The 22,809-nt window shown below is 36.4% G+C and overlaps 1 protein-coding gene and 1 long non-coding RNA gene across 3 annotated transcripts; one reads left to right on the forward strand and one right to left on the reverse strand.

Annotated features, from left to right (window-relative positions):
- Window positions 1–481: 481 nt before the first annotated feature.
- On the reverse strand, window positions 482–9,192 carry LOC104827515. 2 transcript variants are annotated; one of them, XR_773915.1, is made up of 7 exons: window positions 9,126–9,192; window positions 2,847–3,171; window positions 2,656–2,759; window positions 2,047–2,575; window positions 1,783–1,961; window positions 1,564–1,665; window positions 482–523 (listed from the first exon to the last, which is right to left on the reverse strand). It is a non-coding gene; the product is annotated as an uncharacterized LOC104827515 (long non-coding RNA). The 2 variants fall into 2 exon arrangements; XR_773914.1 differs by lacking the exon at window positions 482–523 and having other exon boundaries at window positions 975–1,665.
- Window positions 9,193–14,229: 5,037 nt separating this feature from the next.
- LOC104827516 (GDSL esterase/lipase At2g36325-like) lies at window positions 14,230–17,515 on the forward strand. The gene is given in 6 exon segments (XM_010560695.1): window positions 14,230–14,312; window positions 14,560–14,672; window positions 14,675–14,789; window positions 15,523–15,797; window positions 16,340–16,652; window positions 17,208–17,515. Coding segments are annotated over 6 exon segments (1,080 nt in total). The 5' UTR covers window positions 14,230–14,248; the 3' UTR covers window positions 17,408–17,515.
- The last annotated feature ends 5,294 nt before the right edge of the window (window positions 17,516–22,809 follow it).

Raw genomic sequence — 22,809 nt, forward strand, 5'->3', positions numbered from 1 at the left:
AGTAGGTCCATGACACATCTTTTCCATGCATCATAGACCTTCGAGGTACGCACCTCATCCAAATACCAAGATTGCTAAAAAAACTTAATTAAAAATAATAGACAAATTTTTTTTATTAATTTACTAATTTAAAAAAAAATAACTTACAGCAAAACTAGCAAATCAGTGTTGCCGAGTGGTCTCGGATAATGAGGACCAATTCATCCAAGGTCCAGTAAAATTACTTTCAATAAACGATGAGACGGAATTATTAACCACGTGATCGACATTAAATCTAAAAATTACCAATAAAATTAATATTTTTTAAACAAATTTATATATTAATTTTATAAAAAAAATAATTAAATTTTATCACAATGCCCCATCCTCTTTGTTAGGATGGAGTTTACGCAATCGCGTCCTCTGTGGATTGGACGTGATGTCGGAGTACTGCACCCGCTGTGAAGCTTCGGGAGTTTGTTGTGGCGGAGTCGATCCGCTACCACGTCCGTAGCTACGTGCAACAAATCTCCTATCCATTTTCCTGCAAAATAAAACAATTATTAAAATTTATATAAATTATACACGAAAATATAATTGCGTTAACGAAAATATATGAATTTTACCAAACTTTTTGGAAATAGAGGTAGAGAGAAGGATTAGGGTGTTGGAAGAAGAGTTTAGAGAGAGAAATTGAATTTGTTGTTGGAATTGTGGAGAGTAGAAACGAAATTCGTTCCTTTATATAGCGAAACGTTGCAACGAAATTTCGTTGCGAACTAGCAATGAAATTGCGTTGCTAACGGCTTTAGCAATGAAATTGCGTTGCAAACGCGGAGTAGTAAATGCGTGCAGTGAATTCGCCAGAGACTATCGGATTTCACGCAGTTTAGCAACGAAATTTCGTTGCTAAAGCCGTTAGCAACGCAATTTCATTGCTAGTTCGCAACGAAATTTCGTTGCTAAATCAATTAGCAAGGCAATTTCGTTGCTAAAGTGATTCAAATCGTTGCAAGGTTTCAGATTACTGCGACGGTCAAATCGTACCGTAGCAACGAAATTTCGTTGCTAATTGACTTAGCAACGAAATTTCGTTGCGAAAGGAGACGAATCGTTGCTACTTGTCGCCTGCATGTAGACCGATTCTGCATGGAGGCCGCAACGTAATTTCGTTGCTACTACAGTTAGCAATGCAATTTCCTTGCTACAGGATTTAGCAACGAAATTTCGTTGCTACTACAGTTAGCAATGCAATTTCGTTGCTAAATCTATATTTATTTTTTTTCAATCAGAATCCTCTTCATCCTCATCGTTTACATCACTTTCTTCGGGTTCACTATCTCCTTCTTCAACAATATTTTCATCAACATGTAGAATATCATCTTCAATATGACCAATAAGATTATCAATTGATGGCAATGTCAACGCGTTTAATTCTTCGACGTCATGAATGATTTCTTGAAGAGGTAGCATTGTTGAATCGGTTGCATTTTCTTCATGGGATATTCGTCGTGGTTGTATTCTGATGACCGCACTCCATTGTTCACGCTGTCGTTTAACACTTGGATAAGACATAAAACACACCTGATCAGCTTGAGATGAAAGGATGAATGGATCGTATTTTTTATACTTTCTTGTGATGTTAACATCAACAGTTCCGGCAGCGTTCTTTCTGATGTCTCTGCCCTGTGTATGATCAAACCAGTCACAGTTGAATAAAACCATTCGTAGTCCAACATAACCATTGTATTCGAGAACCATGATTTCCTTAAGAATGCCATAGAAATCAGGTTCATTCGGTACCTCATAGCTTACGGAACCTCGAACACAAATTCCGTAGTTCGATACTCGTCGTTCTGAACCATGATCGAATGTGTGAAACGTGTATCCTCTTGTGAACATGATCGGATAACATGTCACCTTTCTCGATGGACTTGGATCAAATCTTTCAACCAGACTGGATGATGCGGTGATTGTTGAACCTGAAATCAATGAGACAATTATGGTTACATTTAATATTATAATAATAAACATAGACAGAAATTAAAGAAGTTAACTAATACTTACATACTGATATAACCAAGTCGAGAAGAATGTTTCTTTCATCTTGATCAGACCATCACCATCAATATCTGGATGTTGACGTATCATGTCCTCGTCAAACAAACGCTCAATGGGTCGAATGTCTTCACAATTCAATAAGATGTAAGTGTGTGCGTGTCGATACTCCTCTTCAGTTAACCAACGTCGACTGGATTTTCCACTAAGCCGTCCAGTCTGATAGAACATTTCTGGCACAATTTCATTGTATTCAAACAGTCGCTCTTCGTCTGCATGTCTAGATACACTTCTGTGTTTCGTTTGGACATGAGGCTCGAAGTAGTAGTTTGTAAAAAACGTCACCTCCTCATTAACGTACTGTTTGACGATTGCACCTTCTGGTTTATTCTTGTTTTTCACCTTGCGCTTAAGATGGTAGAAGAACCTTTCAAACGGATACATCCATCTGAATTGAGCCGGTCCTCCGAGGATTGCTTCATCTGGAAGATGTATCGTCAAATGCTCCATAACATCGAAGAACGATGGGGGGGAATATCTGTACATCAAACATGACAATTAAAATTTCATATAACATGAACTTAAATAACTTACAAAAAAATTTAGTTTCTTAATTACCTTTTCAAACGCGCACAGAATGATCGGAATATTAGTCTTCATAGTTTCAACATCTTTGACATTTAAGTTCTTAGAACAAATGTCTCGGAAGAACGTGCTGATACCTGTAATGATATTAATTAATTTTATAAGCGTAAGATATTGTTATTCATTACATGTGGTTAATTTTAACTAGAAATATGCACACGTACCGCATAAAGCTTTGGTTACAGGTTGTGGTAGCAGTTCACCGATGGCAACAGAAAGTAGGCGTTGCATAAATTAATACATGACAATCATGACTTTTCATCCCATGTAGTTTTCCACCTTCCAGATCAACACACCTTCCAATGTTTGAAGCATATCCATCTGAAAACTTGACTTCATCTCTCAACCACTTTAAAATCGCAAGATTTTCATCTTTAGAGAGTCTGAAGATGGGAATAGGAGCTTTTCCATCTGCTCTCATCTCCAAATCTTTCCGAGAACATATGTCCTTAACATCCATCCTTGAAGCAATGTTATCCTTTGATTTACCTACAATAAATTTGCAAAAGGTATTAAACAAAACGTATATTAATGGAAAAATGGAAAAAAAATGTTAACTTTCACATTCATGAGTGTGTTGATGATATTATCGAAAAAATTCTTCTCAATGTGCATGACGTCGAGATTGTGACGAAGTCTATGAGTACCCCAGTACGGTAAATCCCAAAAGATACTTCGTTTATACCAATTATGGTAATCACCATACTCATGTGGTTTGGAATACCCGTTTTCTCCACATTCGGTTGTTTTTTGCACGCCGAAAATGCTATCGATACGCTACAATATTTCATTACCCGTCAGGAGAAGAGGCCTTGGTTCGGTCACAACTTTGTTCCGTCTAAAATATTTTTTGTTGCGCCTCCATCCATGGATGATCCAATGGTAAAAATCTGCGATGACAATCAAACCAACATGGTTTCCACCCATGTTTTAATTGGAATGAATCAATCTCATCCATGCAATAAGGACATGCTAAACGTCCATGAGTACTCCACCCAGACAACATTCCATAAGCCGGAAAATCACTGATTGTCCACATCAATACTGCTCTCAAGTTGAAGTTCTGTCTTGTTAAAACGTCATACGCATCAACACATTGTTCCCATAACATCAATAATTCATCAATCAAAGGTTGGAGAACACGTCAAAACTCTTCTTCGGATGAGAAGGTCCCGGCAGTAATATCGTCAGAAATAAAAACTCTCTTTTCAAACACATTTCCGGCGGTAGATTATACGACGACAACACAATTGGCCATAATGAATATTGTTTCCCAGACTGACCATATGGTGCAAAACCATCGGTGCATAAACACATAGATAAACATTTCTCACCTCAGAGGCAAAATCAGGATATAGTTGCACAAAATGCTTGCATGCCTCACCATCTGATGGATGACGCATGTTGCCTGAATCCGAAACATGTTCTCCGTGCCAACGCATCTGAGATGCTGTCTTGTGAAATTCGTATAATCTCTTCAATCTGTCTGCTATCGGCAAATAAAACATCCGTTTATACGACACTCTTTTACGTTGCACATTTTTCCTGGGTTTGAATCGATCAGCTCCACAAAATCGACAATTCGATAACTCTTTATCATCTCCAGACCAAAAAATCATGCAATTGTTCTGGCATACATCGATTTTGATAGCCCTCATGCCCCATGAGTTTAGACATATTGTAGAAAGAATCAGGAGCATGGTTACCTCCAGGAAGATAATCGGTCATCATCTGACATACCTCGTCCATACAATTCTCCGTCAGATTATAACTCGACTTCATGCCCATCATTCGTGCTGAAAGAGATAATTGGATAATCCTTCTACGCATCCTTCATATATATAGTTGATTAGCTGCCTCCAACAAATCAAAAAACCTCTTTGATTCGTTCTTTGGTTCTTCATCTTCCCTGTTAGAACAAAACTGAGAAGGGAATGCATCTTGAACCATATCAATGTAACGGTTAGTTGGTTCACTACTCCTCCCAACAAATTTGTCGTTAATGGTAGGAACATTAACAACATCGAGCGTTTCACCGTGATAAACCCAAATATAATAATTTGGAACAAAACCTCTTTTGAATAGATATTTTAGAACCACCTCTGGAGTAAGAAATTTAGAATTTTCACATCGTGCACACGGACAATATATTTTACCCGTTCTTACGCACTGATTCTGACTTGTCGCAAATTGCATAAAATTCTGCAACCCCTCTTCATACTGGATGCTTAAACTGCCCGTAGATGCATCAGTCTCTCGTATAACCATCGTCTAGAGTGATAAATATCACCTCCACTCGATGTCATTTTTTTTCGAATTTTCGAAGTTTGAAGGGGAAGAAGGGGAAGAGAGAATGTTTTATAAAATTATTTGCAACGCAATTTCGTTGCTAACCGAAAACCGTAGCAACGAAATTGCGTTGCAAAGTAAAAAACCGGTTAATAGGCTTCACCAACATTTCTCGGTTAGCAATGAAATTGCATTTCAAAACAGATTTACAACGCAATTTCGTTGCTACCAAAAAGCGCAATTCTGACATCGAATCATTTGCGTTGCTAACATCATTAGCAACGAAATTGTTGCGTTGCTACCTAGCAACGAAATTTGACTTCGTGGCAAATGCGTTGCAAAACGTTACTCGTTGCAACGAAATTTTCGTTGCTACTAGCAACGAAATTCATGTGTTGTAAAAGCGTTGCTACTCGTTGTCGTTGCGTTGCAACATTTTCGCCCGTCAAATAACGTTGCTAATCGTTGCAACTTGCAACGCAATTTTCGTTGCTACTTTGCAACGAATAAATTGCGTTGCTACGCGTTGCAAAAATGTGTTATTTCGTTACTATTTCGTTGCAAACTTTTTTCGTTGCAAAACGTTGCGAAAGTGTTGCAAAGTTTGCAACGAAAATCATTTCGTTGCAAATTTCGTTGCAAAAACGCTGTTTTTTTTGTAGTGTTTTATCAGACCATTCACATAGCTATGTCGTAAACCAATTAATATGTCTAGACTTCCCGTTATATACATGACTATATGCCTTAGCCAACGTTGATGTACTATCACAATGAATTGCAATAGGCGAAACCGGTTTAGACCACAATGGTATTTCAAATACCAAATTCCTTAGCCATTCCGCTTCTTTTCCCACAGAAGCTAAGACAATGAATTCCGACGCCATCGTCGAATCCGAAATGCAAATTTGTTTCTTGGAAACCCAAGAAATCGCAGCTCCACCTAGCAGGTACAACCAACCACTCACAGAGGCATCTTCACTAGAGTTCCAACTCGCATCCGTATATCCTTCTAACACTGAAGGTTGACCCGTGTAGCGCAAGCCATAATTTATGGTCTTTTTAAAGTACCGAAATACTCTCTGTATTGCATGCCAATGATGTACGCTTGGGTTACTAGTGTACCTACTCAACTTTCCTACATCGTATGCTATGTCGGGTCGAGTGGTAGTCATAGCATATATCAAAAAACTTATTACACTAGCGTATTCAAGTTGAGACACTGGTTTCCCACTATTTGCTACAAGCTTTGCGGTACAATCCATCGGAGTAGAAATTGGAGAGCTATCATAAAGATCAATCTGTTTTAACACTTTCTCAATGTAGTGTGATTGAGATAGTGTTATTGTATCATGATCTTTCCTTATCCTAATACCTAGGATAACATCAGCTACTCCTAAATCTTTCATCGAAAACTTCGATGACAAGAAGTTTTTTGTCTTCTCGACTTGCTTTAATTCAGTTCTGAATATGAGCATGTCATTCAGTATAAGCAAATGATAACTTCATGACCGTTATCATCAAACCTTCTATATACGCACTTGTCTGATTGATTCAGATGAAAACCATTAGCCAAAACAACTTCATCAAACTTTTGATGCCATTGTTTGGGTGCTTGTTTCAACCCATACAACGATTTGACTAACTTGCACACCTTGTGTGCTTGTCCCGATAGTATAAAACCTTCTGATTGCTTCATATACACCTCTTCTTCTATATCATCGTTAAAGAATGCCGGTTTGACATCCATTTGGTGGATTACAAGATTTTTTATCGCTGCAAGAGCAATCAACAATCTTATTATAGCTATTCTAGCTACCGGTGCATACGTATCAAAGAAATCGATATCCTCTTTTTGTCTAAAGCCTTGAGCTATTAGACAAGTCTTGAACTTATCTATTATCCCGCCGACTCTCATCTTCTTTTTGAAGATCCATTTGCAACCAATAGGTTTACAACCTAGAGGTGGATCTACTAAGATCCATGTATTATTGCTCATAATAGAATTTATCTCATCATTTATTACTTCCTTCCAGAAAGCGATGTCCTGCAGTTTCATCGCTTCGTCGTACGTCCTAAGATCTCCCTCGATATTATAGACATAAGCGAGTTGAGTCATGATTGACTCGTTTGTACCTTCAACGAGGTACATCTGAAAGTTCGGACCAAAGGATTTTTCTTTCCTTATATGTTTACCTCTACGAGGTTCACGTTCTCCGTCCTCTTGATCGTTTGCTCGACCACTTATACCAGGTACAACAGGTGGTGGTTTATCTACCGAAAAAAATCGACATTCGTCGAACAATGCATCTCTTGACTGGATAACCATATGAACGGATATGTAGTCGTTTGGTTCTATTACATAGAACCTATAGGCTTTACTATGTAGAGCATAGCCTATAAAGATACATTCTATTCCTCTTTCACCCAACGTTTTTCTTTTGGGTTCTGCCACTTTTCGCTATTGCCCTATAACCCCAAATCCGAAAATAATTCAGATTCGTTTTCCGCTTGTACCATAACTCATATGGGGTAACCTTATTCCTTTTTTATGGAACTCGGTTTAGAATATAACAAGTCGTTAACATGGCTTCACCCTAAAAACCCTCACTTAAACTCGAGTATGAAAGCATGAAATTAACCATTTCTTTCAAGACCCTATTTTTTCTTTCCGCTACACCATTTTGTTGTGGTGTGTAAGGTGCGGTACTCTCATGAATCACTCCTACAGATTCAAAATACGTAGGATCATAGTATTCCCCATTGTTCAAGAGTCATATTTTCCTTTTCGTGTTTCAGGGAACGCTTCACATCCTTCCAACTTGGCGGAAGTTTGTCAACAATGGACGAGACCTTTATGGTTTCATCCATAGTCAGTTTCTATTGTGGAAATTGACTCAAGATCCTATGTAATTCATGGAATTGTTCTACGACCGATCTCGAATCAATCATCTTGTAAGCGTTGAAATTGTTTACAAGAAATCTTTTATTAGAGGCATCTTTGGAGAGATACTTTGCCTCTAGTGAATTCCACAACCCTTTTTCATTTTCTATGTGTTGATAAACATCAAACAGAGCATCTGACATACAGTTCAGAATGTGACCGATAAAACGTAGTTATCGTTGTCCCATTTGTTCCGTATACGTGCCTGCACCAAGGTTTCCTCTTCGCTTTATTTCGGTCTAGGTGTGCTTATCATGTACCTGACATTCAGTGTCATTAACAGGAAATGCGTCTTCTTTTTCCACCTTCGAAATTCCACGCCCCCAAATTTATCGAGTTTGTGGAAATCGATGGTGAGATCCCTCACAGAAGTAGTCAACCCAAAGATAACGTTTTCGATTGTAGAAAAATGGATATGAAAAAGAATGGGAACTGGATAACTCTTTTAGGCATGAGGATCACTTTCCAAAAGCGTTATTTCATCCCAAATGAGCAAACGGGATACCGAAGCATGTTTCTGATATATAAAGAGGAGACAGCGATTTTGTTTTGCTCTACAACAATCATCAAAACAAGAAACTTGTGAAGAAGAAGATGAACACCACACTTTTTGATTAATTTGCAAGAACAATGAAAAAGTTCACTCAAAATCTCTCAAATTTGGGTTAGATCTCGTACCCAACTTATTCTGACGTCTTTAGTATATAAAATACTAAGAGACATCACCAAAATTTTCATGCGAAGAATTGCATCTGTTCGTGTTTCTACAAACTGTCATGGTCCGAGTTAAAACTGACTCGGACCGAGTTACTTCTGACAAAACACGAGGTACTTCTCACAGACTTTTGACTCAGACCGAGTTGAAATTGACTCGGACCGAGTTACACCTGACATCGTCCGAGTTACATCGGACTCGGACCGTGTCAACTTTCTGTGCTAAACAAAATTTTCGTCAGAAAAGTAACATGGGCCATGTTAAATCTAACACAGACCGAATTACATTTCTGTAAAAAAAAATTCGTTTTAGTCACGTAGACTGAGTTCTACTTCACTCGGGTTGAGGTATACTTCACTCACGAACCGACCAACTTTACTGCCAAATACATATTTGTTTTATCGATCCATATTATATTATTTACGAATATTTAACTCCACCATATTCGTAATACATATAATTATTCTTGCCAACCATTTACTCTAAAATATACAACACCTGAAGCTTTTCATGAGTTGCTCCTTGTCCGTGCCCGCACCGGCGATCATTCCCCGGCCTCCTACGATATCCTGGGCTGTCACAATGTATATGTATGTGTGTGTTGTGTATGTATGTGAATGTGAATATATATGTATATATATATATGTATATGTATGTGTTTATGTATGGTTGTGCATGTGTTTATGTATGTATGTGCATGTGTTTATGTATGTGTGAATGTGAACGTGCTTATGTATGTGTTTGTATGTGGAATATGTATGCATATGAATATGTATATGAATTTGTATGTATATATGTATTTGATTGTGTATATGTGAAATATGTATGGATATGTATATATGTGTATATATAATATGATGTATATATTTATATATGTTTATATGTGTATGTGTATATATGCTTATGTGTGTTATGTGTATTTATATATAATATATGTTTTTTTAAAGTTCAAAAAAATTGCGATGAAATGTGACGGAAAAATCCGTCGCAAATTACAACGGAATTATCCTTCATTTTTCGTCGCAAAACGCAGATTTTATTCATCGCAACTTTTGCGACGGATTAATAACGACCGGCAAACATTTGCGGTAGTATCGTACCAACGGAAATTGGTCCGTAGTATTCCGTCGAAATTTAAATTCTTTATATTTATGATGTAAAAATTGCGACATATTTTCTTTATATTTACGATGGATTTTTCCGTCCCAGTATCGAATGTTTCTTGTAGTGGAAGAACCATAGCTAGTCTTGACATGTTGCGGAAGTACTGTCGAAGCCTTTGCGTCATATTTGACCGTCGCAATAAAATGACACGTTGCAAACTTACCGATTTGACCGTTGCAGTAAACTGACACGTTGCAATGATTCGTATCAATTTAGCAACGAAATTGCGTTGCTAAATCAATTAGCAACGAAATTTTGTTGCAAGTTAGCAACGAAATTGTGTTGCTAACGGATTTAGCAACGCAATTTCATTGCTAAATTGCGTGAAATCCGAAACAATCTAACGAATTCACTGCATGCATTTACTACTCCGCGTTTGCAACGCAATTTCGTTGCTAACTTGCAACGAAATTGCATTGCAAACTTCCGCTATATATAGGAACGAATTTCGTTTCTAAAAATCACAATTCAAATAACAACTCCACTTTCTCACTCTAAACTCCTACTCCAACACCCAAAAACTTCTCTCTACCACAACCTCCAACATTTTCGGTATAATTATATTTATTTATATAATTTGTAATATTTTTATTTATAATTTACATAAATACTAATTGTTTTTTTATTTTGCAGATAAACGGAAAGAAGAACTCCAGCACGTAGCTACGGGCGCGGTAGCTGATCTACGCCGCCGATGCAGAACGTAGAATCTATCCAACGGGTGCAGTAGTCTGACATCACATCTAATCCACAAAGGACGCGGTTGCGTAAGTTCCATCCTAACAAAGAGGATGGAGCATTGTGGTAATGATTTTTTAAAATTTATTTAATAAATTTACAATATAAAATTTATTAAATAATAATTAATTAGATTGTTAATATTTAGGTTTAATATCGGTCATGCGGTTAATAATTCTGTCTCGACCTTTATAGAGAGCAATTTCACTGAACCTTGTATGAATTGATCCAGATTACCAGATCGGCAACACTGGTTTGCTAGTTTTGCTGTAACTTTAATAAACCCTTTTAAAAACTATTAAATTTTAATTCTGAAATGTTTTGTTAATTTTTTTAATTAAGTTTTTTTGGCAATCCTGGTATTGGGATGAGCTGCATACTCAACGGTCTATGAGGCATGGAAAAAATATGTCATGGACCTTCTTAAATCCAAGGTCAACAGGTATAAACGGTATTGGCAGATGAAATCAGATCATTCTACCTCGAAGAACATTAAAAGCGGGGTCTGGGTCCAGATGGTGGAGTTTTGGGAAGACCCCATCAACATTGAGAGAAGTAAAAAAGTGGCCCAAAGTAGAAAAACGGACGTGGCTCCCGACACCGGTCCAAGCAAGCACACTTCGGGACGAAAATCATTTAGTCGGGTCATGCATGCATTGGTAATTAATATATATTTTCAAATTTAAAATATATAATATATGAAAAATTATTTATCTTATAGATTTTTTTGGTGTAGTACCGAGATCGAAGAAACGGTACGTGTTTAAATGTATAAATATTTGTATAAATATATATTAATTATATAATTTTAAAATCTTATATATATTACATGTCATAGCAAACAAGGATAGTTCAATGCAATCATCTCAACAACAAATCGACGAGCTATACGTCCAGATAAATTGGTATATTTTTAATTATGAATTTGTATTTATTTAGTCATAAATAACATAATAATTGTGTTATTTGAATTCATACCGTAAAGCCGAACAAATACGGTCGTATATATGGACTTGGATCGCTCAAACAAGATATCATCAACACCGTTGCCGGAGAAGGAGGAGCACTAGTTGTTTAAGAGATTGTTACACTTCAGCGACGACTTCAAGAATTAGACTAGCAGATGCAGAACAATTTTGTGTCGCGAGCTGAGTACGACGAGTTAAAAGTTAAAACAGCGACACAACTACCTCCAACTGCTAGTTGATCAAAACATCGGAAGTGTCAATACCGGTGGTGCAGGAGGTAGCGGTGGAAATGATGATCCTCCTGGCGATGGTGGTGATGCTGGCGGCGACATTAATTTAAATGATTTTGATTTTACTTAATTTATAAGAAATAATATTTTTTATTTTTTTTATTTTTTAATTTTTTTTAATTTTTTTAATTTTTTTTAAACTTTGCAACGTAAAATTTCGTTGCTAAAAGCGTTGCTACATTCTCGTTGCAACGCAAAATTTCGTTACTAAAAGCATTGCAAAATTACATCGCAACGCAATTGGATTGCAAAGTTACAGAGTTTTTAAATCCATTTCAAAAGTGTTGCAACGCTATATGCGTTGCTCTTCGTTGCGAGTAGCAACGAAAATTTGCGTTGCGAATCATTGCAAATTGCAACGAAATAATTTCGTTTCAAAATCGTTGATATTACCAATGAAATTGCGTTGCAAAATTAGCAACGCTATGACAACGATACGTTTTCGTTGCACCTTGCAACGAAATCCGTAGCGTTGTAATTTTGTTGCAAACTTTGCAACGAAATTTCTGTTGTTGCTAATTCGTTGCAAGTTGCAACGATTAGCAACGATTTGTCTTTTGCAACAACGAGTTAGTAACGAAAAAATTTTCGTTATTATTTCGTTGCAAACGGTCATTTGCAACGAAATTTCATCTTTTGCAATGCAATATTTTTGTTGCAAAAAAACAATTTTTTTGTAGTGGCCCAAGAAAACTGCAGTTCTTGGATCTTTTGATTGGGATATCCCCATATCTTTTAATATGATTTTTCAGTTATTTATATGATAAGCAATATAAATTTATTAGATAATAAAGTAGGTTATTTTTTTTAATGAAAATCTCACACACCAAATCTTTTGCATTGTGCGTAACAACCACCCGTATGAAATGAAATTTGATTGTTTCCCAATTATTGAAGGTCTTATATTAACTAAATGAAACCGTGCAAGTGTACATTCTATTCTGCTAATCCTAATTGATAAAATTCATTAGGATATTAACATTGCATTTTTGTAATGTTGAGATAAATTTCCATGGTAGTATGATATGAAATTTACGGATATACGATCCCAAACCTAATGATTGGGGTCTTAGAGTTAGAATCTCGATCTCGAGCATATCCACCAACCGAGTTTTATGTACTCGGTTCTCTCTAAATACTCGGGTATTCACATGTATCACCAAACTCCTAATCGTCGATTTCCTTTCTTTTGTATAAAGAGATATGGAGAAGATTTGAGAAGATTACGTAATATTACGTAATATTTAGATTTGGTTTTGTTTCTATATTTTAGATATTTATATTTATTAAATAAGATATTTTGTGATTTCATTTTCTATTATAAATATTGTAATCTTCTATGTTGAATAATGAGAAATCCAATGATTCTCCATTGGGATCGTGAAAACACATGTTGTTGGGACATATGGATGACCAATTTGGTTAATAACATAATAAATAAATATATGCGAGCCGAATAACATATAACCGTAATCGAGTTGAATCGAAGTAAAAATCGAATGGTGATAATTTCTCTAAAATCAAAAAAATCAAATTCGAATAAAACTTTAATCCAAAAAACACTATTTGTTAAGGATATTATCACTAAAAAACTCAAACCCAATCATCCCGAATGGTTATAGTTTTTTTTTAAAAAAAATAGAAATAACTGAATCTAAATATAACCAAATCAAATCTGATCGAAACCTGAAATACCAAGGACGAGAGAAGGTGCGTGCGAGAGAGAATCCATGGAAATGATAAAGGGATGGGGCACGGGCACCATCAGATTCGAGAATTTACAACCCGACTGGATATACAAACAGAGCATTGATAAATAATCAAGATGAAATCTGTGCAATGATATGATCGATATCTTCCTAATCCATATCTTAATACATTTTTGGACTTGATTAAATGATGGATCCAGGTGAAACGTCCAAACAAATTCGTTCAACTAATTTTATTAAAATAATACGGACAATTTTTTATAACAATTAGGTTCATTTTCATCGTAGTAGTTAATTGTATTAAATAGATTTATAATTGGATGGATTATTTTAATAAATTGCCACTCTATGTCCATAAACTACACTAATTTCTGTTATTTTCCGTCACGAGCCTAGTGGAAAATATATGATTTATCAAATAATTCTTTAATTTCTTGTTTGGATCTTAAAAATATAATAAGTTACAAAAAAAAAAAGTAGAATAGTAAAAAAGGTCCCAAAATAAAAGTGAGGGCCAAATAATCGCACGGAGTAATAAGTTCATAGAATAATGTTTTTCGTTGACCCAAATGTGAACAGATAATTTAATTCTCCAATTAAAACCTCGACTCCATATACCATATCCCGTTTATTATCGTCCCTCTATATATACACACACAATGTTCTTGCGTTTTAAACATCAACAGATCTCTCTCTCTCTCTTACATACACACAGATATATATACACATACATACATACTTGTAGATATACGATGCCACATAAAACCCATGATTGGCAAATCTCTTGCCTTGTTTTCTTTTGTCTTCTTCCATCAGGTAATAATATTTTGTATTTTCTAGTCCTTTATTTCCTCTTTTTTTTTTTTTTATCTAACCTACTATATGCATGCATGTCCACGTATGTGCATGCATGAATACGCATACGTAACCATACTCCACCCATGCAATAAACTGGATTAGAATTCTATCAAATATAACGAAACAACATTAAGCTCTAATACCAACCCCAATCATATGCGTATAATCTTGAATCGTTTCTAACGCCATGTTTTAAATGGTTTAGGTTATGGAGGTGTGAATGGATCATTCCCTAACCAATTTCACGATCGAAATGGCGATAATATATTCGGTTTCGAACCGAAGATGTTATTCATATTCGGAGATTCGTATGTGGATATACAGGGAACAATCCTATCACCTTTGCCAACTCGTGGAGGTTTCCTTACGGAATCACATTTCCTAATAAACCTACCGGCCGTTACTCCGACGGTCGTGTTTCTTCCTATTATTTAGGTACGAGTTTGTCCTTGTCTGCTCCTTTTTTCTTATTATTATAACATTTTTGTTACGTAATTCAAATAAAAACGATGTACGGACTGTATGGGGTGAAGGTTTTTTTATTTATTTATAAAAGGCTTTAGTATGGAGTGAAGTTGATATCTTTGTTTATAGAATAAAGTATGTTATTAAGTAAAAATGGTTATATTTTTTAAAACTCATATAAGAACAAAATATATTAGCACCGGTATTATATTTCAAGATACTTAGTCAAATTAAAATGCATTTTGTTGAATATTAAATTGCTTGTTGATCTTACAACATAGAATCCGATAAGGTCTTGCTTTAATATGACATTTTCTATAAGGACAGTACATACTTTGAACTCTATCTAGGAGGTTATATGTATTATGTATGTAAATACGTCGTACGCTACACTCATGAAATAAACTAAAAAAGAAATCTTTTGTCGTATATATAAGGACACTATAATAATTATGTAGGGTTTAAACTAGAGGTTTCCTACATATTTCATTTTGTTAAAGGTTGTACCCAGAGAGTTTCGATTTCCTACATATTATGTCTACGAATACTTTGTACATTACAATAATGAAATTTACCTTTTGCCAAAAAAAAATAATGAAATAAACAGAAAAACCTTAATTTTGCTTATATTTTCTAGTTTGATTTAATAAAAAAATTTCATCAAGTTCTAACTCACTTCTTTACTTGATGATATATGGCACAGCGAAATACCTTGGTTTAAGATCTCCGATTCCATATCGATGGAGGAGATACGAACCAAAGCAACTGGAATATGGAATGAATTTTGCATACGGTGGAGCTGGCGTATTCGAAACTATATACAAAGTTGCAAATACAACTTTACAAATCGAAAATTTTCGAAATCTCGTCCATGAAAACGTATATTCTGCGGCAGATCTCCTCTCCTCGGTCGCTCTTTTCAGCATAGCTGGAAATGACTACTTCACTTACCTCACACTTAACAATGTCACACAACAGGTAACTATTGGACTTATTGTTTCCATTTCAATCAACGCCATTTCTCTAACATGTAAACACTAAAAAGGTTTACCATAAAGCTTGACCCAAATTACTAAAAGAGAGATCGAGTGAATCATTTAAAATTACAAAATTAGAACGTAAGGAAATTAACATAATATATCATATATGTAAAGGGCGGTCTAGGGTCATAACTAATTTTAATTTTTTTTTATAAACCATGATAACATTTTTAAATTTATTTTTTCTTAAATGTTTTTAAAATTGTTATAGTTGAAGCCCAAATTTAACCTATTTCTAATATTTTTAAAATTGTCATAGTAAAAATTACCTATATTTTTTTTAAAAAAAATTATGCTTAGATATTTTTATCATCTTAAATTTAAGTTTAACATATTTCCATATAAATTTTCTCATTTTATAGACTTGATTTTACATAGGACCCTCAACATGTATGAGCCCTCAAAATGTATGAAACCACTACTTATATATATATATATTCTTAATCTAAATTTGGTGCAACCCTAATTCATTGACCACAGGGTATTGAAACATTCACAAGGAGGATCATAAACCAAATGATTTTGGACATAACGACGGTCCAGAACTTGGGAGTGAGAAAGGTGGCCATTGCGGCCATGCAACCTCTCGGATGTTTACCGGTCGCATCCACTGCCACCGGCAAAAGTGGTTTCCGGTGGTGCAACGAAACTTATAATGTAATAGCAAAGTTTCATAATACACTTCTAAGTCAAGCCCTAATCAAGTTGAACCAAGAGAAGAATGACACTGTTTTTATCATGCTCGATATTTACAAGGCTTTTTGGACCGTTTTGAAGAACAAAGGTGTTCGAGGTAAATTTATTGAGTATATTTCCCTTTATATAATTGGTTATTATACATATTTTCTTGATACGTATAGGGGACTTGAATAATTGTCTAAGAGGAAAAAACAAAACAACTGTAGTCATAGATATCGGCTTATTTAAAGAGTTAAAATCCAAAACTTTAAGTTGGGTTTGGATTTTGATTAGAAACCTAATACATAATTTAAATCACATTTAAACCTGCCACTTATTTTTATTTAAATTATAAAATAAAAAAAGAAATCAACATCAATCTCTTTTCATTTTTTGACTTATTTATTCATTATTGTGTTTGCTTCTTTGGGCAGATCGAAAGTAGAAGATATACTATAAAATTGGTCACTATTTTATGTTCTCATAAGCCTATTACCCGAGCCAACTCATGTATGTATGTATGTATGTATGTATGTATGTATGTATGTATGTATGTATGTATGTATGTATGTATGTATGTATGTATGTATGTATGTATGTATGTATGTGTATACATATATAATAACAACAAAGGTGAATAAATCGCATGGTGCGTCGTGCAATGTGGCAGGGATATCAAGTTTTCCAAACCCATTGGAGAGATGTTGTGTCACAACCAAGAAGGGATACAAATGCGGAGAAGTGGACAAAAGAGGTGTAAGAACATTTGAACTTTGCAAGGATCCTAAATCTTTCTTCTTTTGGGACGATCTTCATCCTTCCCAACAAGGTTGGCGATCAATCTATTCCGTTCTTCTACCCGATCTCTGATATTGTCACGAATGATTCAACAACGTAATCGTAATAATTATGTATGCTTATCTTTTTTTTTCTCATGCGTGAAATAATTATAATTCATCTATCGTTGTATGATTGTTGTGGAAGAATCGATTGGTCCATTAAAACTGTTAAACATTACAATCGGTAAGACCAAAACGACCGCAGTCCTACTCTTGTACAAGGAATCCCATGGATAAATGGTAGTGAACACATACGCAAAATAAAATTATGCAAGCTCAAAAGTTGGTTCTAATGTTTTCGGTTAAGAAAACCCAATGTTAGAGCATCAAGTTGATGTCGGTGTGTTTCTGACCCTTAACTGAAAGGAAAATATTCCTCATGACATAACGTTTTTCATACACTTAGTTTTTTTTATGATAGTTATAGAGATATAAGTTATCGAAAACTCGGTAGTAAGATTTAAGGATGAGAGGTAAATTTCTTATTTCTAAATCGATTTAACAATACCGTATTTCTGGATATGCAGAAATAAATCCTAAGTCTAATATGTAGAATCGTAAGAATAAAATAGTATCGTAAGAATAAAATAGTATCGAATTATATTTGAATCTATTTTTGTAACGGAATCTGTGGTGTCTAAACAAAGATTGAGATTTATAATCCTCTACATCAACACAGGAACAGAAAATAATTCTCACAATATGAGGTTGTAAGAATTATTAAAACCGTGTGTGACTTAGGGATCATAACCCCTAATTTATAGAAAATTGATTTCTAATTATTTCCAATTTCACCCATAAAAGAAATGGAAATAACACAATATCAGCACATCAATCTCATATTTACCGAAATGATAATTAGGTCCTTTAGTTCTTAATTAGATCACAAATATGACCTAAATAAAATATCACATAATATATATTTTAATTGATGAGGTGTTGGTTCATATGATTATTAAAAATAATCATTGATGGAAAATAATCTTATCTCTTATCGGTTTGGTTATTTTGTTTTCTTCAATCATTTTATTTTGGTCGAATTTGGAAGTTTGACACATTCAGCTTTTGAAGTTTTCAAAATAAATTTGTTGTAAGGCACGAGTTTTAAGCCACGTGAGAGTGAGACTCGTCATACATACACGTTATAATTTGTTTGTTTATTTATTTATAAATAATGAATGATGACACTCAACAAAAGTATGAGAGAGTCATTACACATTCCTTGATATTTTATCTCTTAGCAAAACTTCTTCGTATTTTTTCACATGTTAATTTTAAAATCAATATATTTTTTTCCTCAGATAAAAAAACAGATGATGATTAAATTCAAATTCATTTTTTTTCTCAGATAAAGAAACAGATTATGATTAATATATTGCTAATTATTTATTTTCATTTAACTTATTTTATATTATTTGATGATTAAATTCAAATTCAAATCACTACATTTTCAAACTTATATATAATTTTTTATTTTTATATCAAATTTAATACAAATATAATTATATTTTAGTCAATTTAATAATTTGTTCAAACGTAAGTGACCACCGTAAAGCGTAAATATTTGAAATAAACAAATAAATAAAATTTATAGTCCATGGTTCAGAACAATTACTATAGGGAGACTCGTACCACACCATAGATGATGTGACCCACTCATCATGCATCTCACCTTTGCCGACGATGTTATTGTATTCTGCAGAGGCAACCTTGACTCGGTAAATGAAGTTCTGTCCATTTTGACTGAGTTTGGTACATCAAGTGGGTAGCACATTAACCGAGCAAAGTCAAAACTCATACTCAGTGGTGTTTCTGATGATGTCCGACAGTCCATAGCGGCGGCTACATGGCTCCCACTAGGCTCTCTTCCGGTGAAATACTTGGGGGTTCCGTTAAGTTCGAGGAGACTATCTAAGCGGGACTTCCAACCCTTGCTGGAACATATAAAGTACAAGTTGTCTCTCTGGAAAACTAGATTTCTATTTATGGCAGAAAGAGTTCAGTTGATCTCCACTGTCATTTATTAAATGGTTAATTCATGGAGCTCAATGTTTGTCCTACCAAAGTTTCTTTTGAAGGCCATTGACTCAATGTGTTCCCCCTTCCTTTGGTCTAACACATCCGACAAGTCAACGGTGTTGGTTGTAATGCTCTAGGATGATCCATGATATGACATTTAACTTTGTATTGATTCATTGATTTATGAATGCATTATTTATCCGTTATACGATTAGCATGTTTGTTGTATTTCGGCATTCGTGAATCATTAGAGAATGATTCTAAACTCCCTATTCAGTCATCATTGTGGGAACAATGTTGAATCAAGACTAGCATGAGGTGTGATCAACGCATTGGATGTAGATCACAATCATGGTCAGGGGCTGACCAAATTTGGTCAGCCCCGGACCAAGCTCATAATTTCTCCGAAAAATGACAGAACGGCGGACCAGAGAAGCTGACCAAGGTCAGTTCGGCGGACCAGATTCTGGTCAGCTCCGGACTGGATCTCAGACACTTCTCAAGTCCGAAATTTTGTCCTCTTCCTCATGATTAATCTCAAGCTATTACCGCCCATTAGTAGAGCAACTGTCAAGGCCTCGATCGTCATGGTTACGGGTCATGCCCTAGCTGAGCGTGCCTGATTATCTTGGTGAGGCAGTATGGAGAAATCGTGATTCTCATAGCTCGAATATGGTTGAGCTTGAATTGGGTTATCAAGTCGGACTTGGACCTGATGGTAAGGATGGGATGAGGAACATGCAGTGATAGCGTATCACTATCCCATACACATCTAGGAATCACATAGGATGTGATTGACAATGGGTTGTCTACCTAAATAGCATGTTTTTGAGCGTCATGCCCTAGCTGACTCAAAAGCATGTGAAATATGGATCCTAACTCACTTAGAAACTCATTGAGGGTATTTTTCTTAGTGGGAGCTTGTCATATTGCATCTATTGTCTGTGTTAGTATGCGTACTAAGCGACTTGCATGTTTTTTCTGTCTGTTTGTTTGTCTTTTTCTGCAGAATATGACTGCTGCAGGTAATCTGGCTAATCTCTCCATGCGATCCATCCTAGATCGGGAGAGGACCAACACACTGAAAACTCGTTTTCATGCTCGTTTCGGTCAAATCTCGTTTCCATTCTTTGTATTCTTCACGTATAAGTCCATCCCTATTGGTGTGTGACCCTGTAGGCCCATTCTAAGTGGTAGTGACTTTAGGAACCTTTCCCGAACCACAAGTCATGGTTAGCCTCTAGCAAGACGCCATGACCACCCACGTTGAATTGAGTTAGAGGTGATCTAACCAAGGCATTAACTGCTCGAATTCTGATCCTTTGTCTCACGATATCATAAGTTGAACAAGGGCATGATTTGAGCCACCCTTCAAGTTCGACTGCTTTCTCGTCTTGGCAAATCGACTAGTACAATAGATGCAACTTCATCTATAGCGTGGCCACGCGTTTTCATAGTCCGACTTCCACGAGATGGCCCAGCGATATCTCTCCTGTTAAGGAGGTGACAAGTCCCATATTGCATGTCTACTATCTCCATATGATTCGTGAACGTATCTGATCAACGCCGTTATAATCATCCGGTTAAAGACGACGTTTGACGCAGTCAAGACACGCCACTCCTCATATCAGATACTCTAGACATCTCAGGTATGAGGATCCATAAACGAACCGCTGTATGAGATTCAAGTCATGACTCTGTCCATGTGACAATCTCATGCGGGTCATCCAGTCACTCGTTCACAACGAGTACCCATGATTGTGATCTACATCCAATACGTTGATCACACCTCATGCTAGTCTTGATTCAACATTGTTCCGACAATGATGACTGGCTAGGGAGTTTAGAATCATTCTCTAATGATTCAAGGATGCCGAAATACAACAAACATGCTAATCGTATAACGGATAAATAATGCATTCATAAATCAATGAATCAATACAAAGTAAAATGTCATATCATGGATCATCCTAGAGCATTACAACCAACATGTAGATCTGTGCCAACCGCTCGATCGGATACTCTTGGCATATAGGGAGAAAGTGAGCTGATTTGGTTAGTCGTTCCACGACTACCCAAATAGCTTTCTTCTTCCTCGGTGTAAGTGGTAATCCGACTACAAAGTCCATGGCGATTGAATCCCACTTCCATTGTAGTATCTCCAAAGGCTGAAATTTTCCTCCTGGCATCTGTCGTTCTGCTTTCACCTGTTGGCAAGTGAGACATCTGGCTACATAATCGGCAACGTCTCTCTTAATCCTTGGCCACGTGTACCATCGGCGTAGACCCTGATACATCTTACTCGCCCCTGGATGTATCGCTAGTCTCGTCTGATGTGCCTCAGCTAATATCTCTTGTCTCAACGCGGGGTCATCTGGCACACATAGCCGGTTTCTCAAACGCAGTGCGTCTTTCTCATCAATGCGGTAGTCCTTAGGACTATATTCCTCGATTCGATCTCGGTACCGTGATAGTAAGGGATCACTGGGTTGTCCCATGATTACTCGTTCCACCAACGTCGGAGTGGGTTCCTCCCGCTCTAACGTCAAATGCCCCAACATTGCAGTCAACTCTACGGCGTTGTTGCGAGATGAAGTCACTGTACGGATAGCAGCCAAGATCCGTTTTCGGCTGAGTGCATCTGCTACCACGTTAGCCTTACCAGGATGTGTTGGGTTATCTACGGGTTCCTAGCATGCGATCATATCGATCTAGGGTTTGGTTTACTAGGTTTCATGCAGCGGAAGGAAGATCTATACCTAGTCAAACGTCACACGCAACCAAAATCATCCGTAAAACCCCGTTTAATCGTGTATATCACCGAGGAAATTGTTACTTACCTCGTTCTCGATGAGACTTGAAGTTTATTTCGATCCGGGGCCTGTTCTAAATCACCAAGAGCTGAAAGTACAGCTCCTCTACACGTATCCACACCGACGGGAAGGATTCCAAACGATTTGGAACGAATCTGCTAGGATTAGTGAAGAAAAGGGTAACTCAAGAGACGAGATCCAATCCCGGGACAATAGAAATCGAAGAGAACAGTTTCTCTAGGGTTCTAGGATGTTTCTCTGAGTTTTAGGTCGGCCTTTTTAAAGTTTGGACGAAACCCCAAACTTAAATAAGATTAGAAAACTCTAAAAACGAATATTTAGAAATTTTCTGGATCCCGGTCCGCCGGACCAGGAGCTTGGTCCGGCGGACCAAGCTTAGTCCGAGGCCCACGGACCGGCTGACCTGAAGGCTTGGTCCGGCGGACCACGTGTGGTCAGCTCCAGACCAAGACCCTTCTCGGTCTTTCCGGTCCGCCTGGCCTCAGTCTTGGTCCGTCTGACCCGCTGTCTGGTCAGCGGCTGACCAACTCTGGGTCAGCCGGACCAGGCCTGGACAGATGACCGCAGACCGAGCTTCCGG

Source organism: Tarenaya hassleriana, unplaced genomic scaffold, assembly GCF_000463585.1.
Source record: "Tarenaya hassleriana unplaced genomic scaffold, ASM46358v1 Cleome50, whole genome shotgun sequence".
NCBI classification, from domain to species: domain Eukaryota; kingdom Viridiplantae; phylum Streptophyta; class Magnoliopsida; order Brassicales; family Cleomaceae; genus Tarenaya; species Tarenaya hassleriana.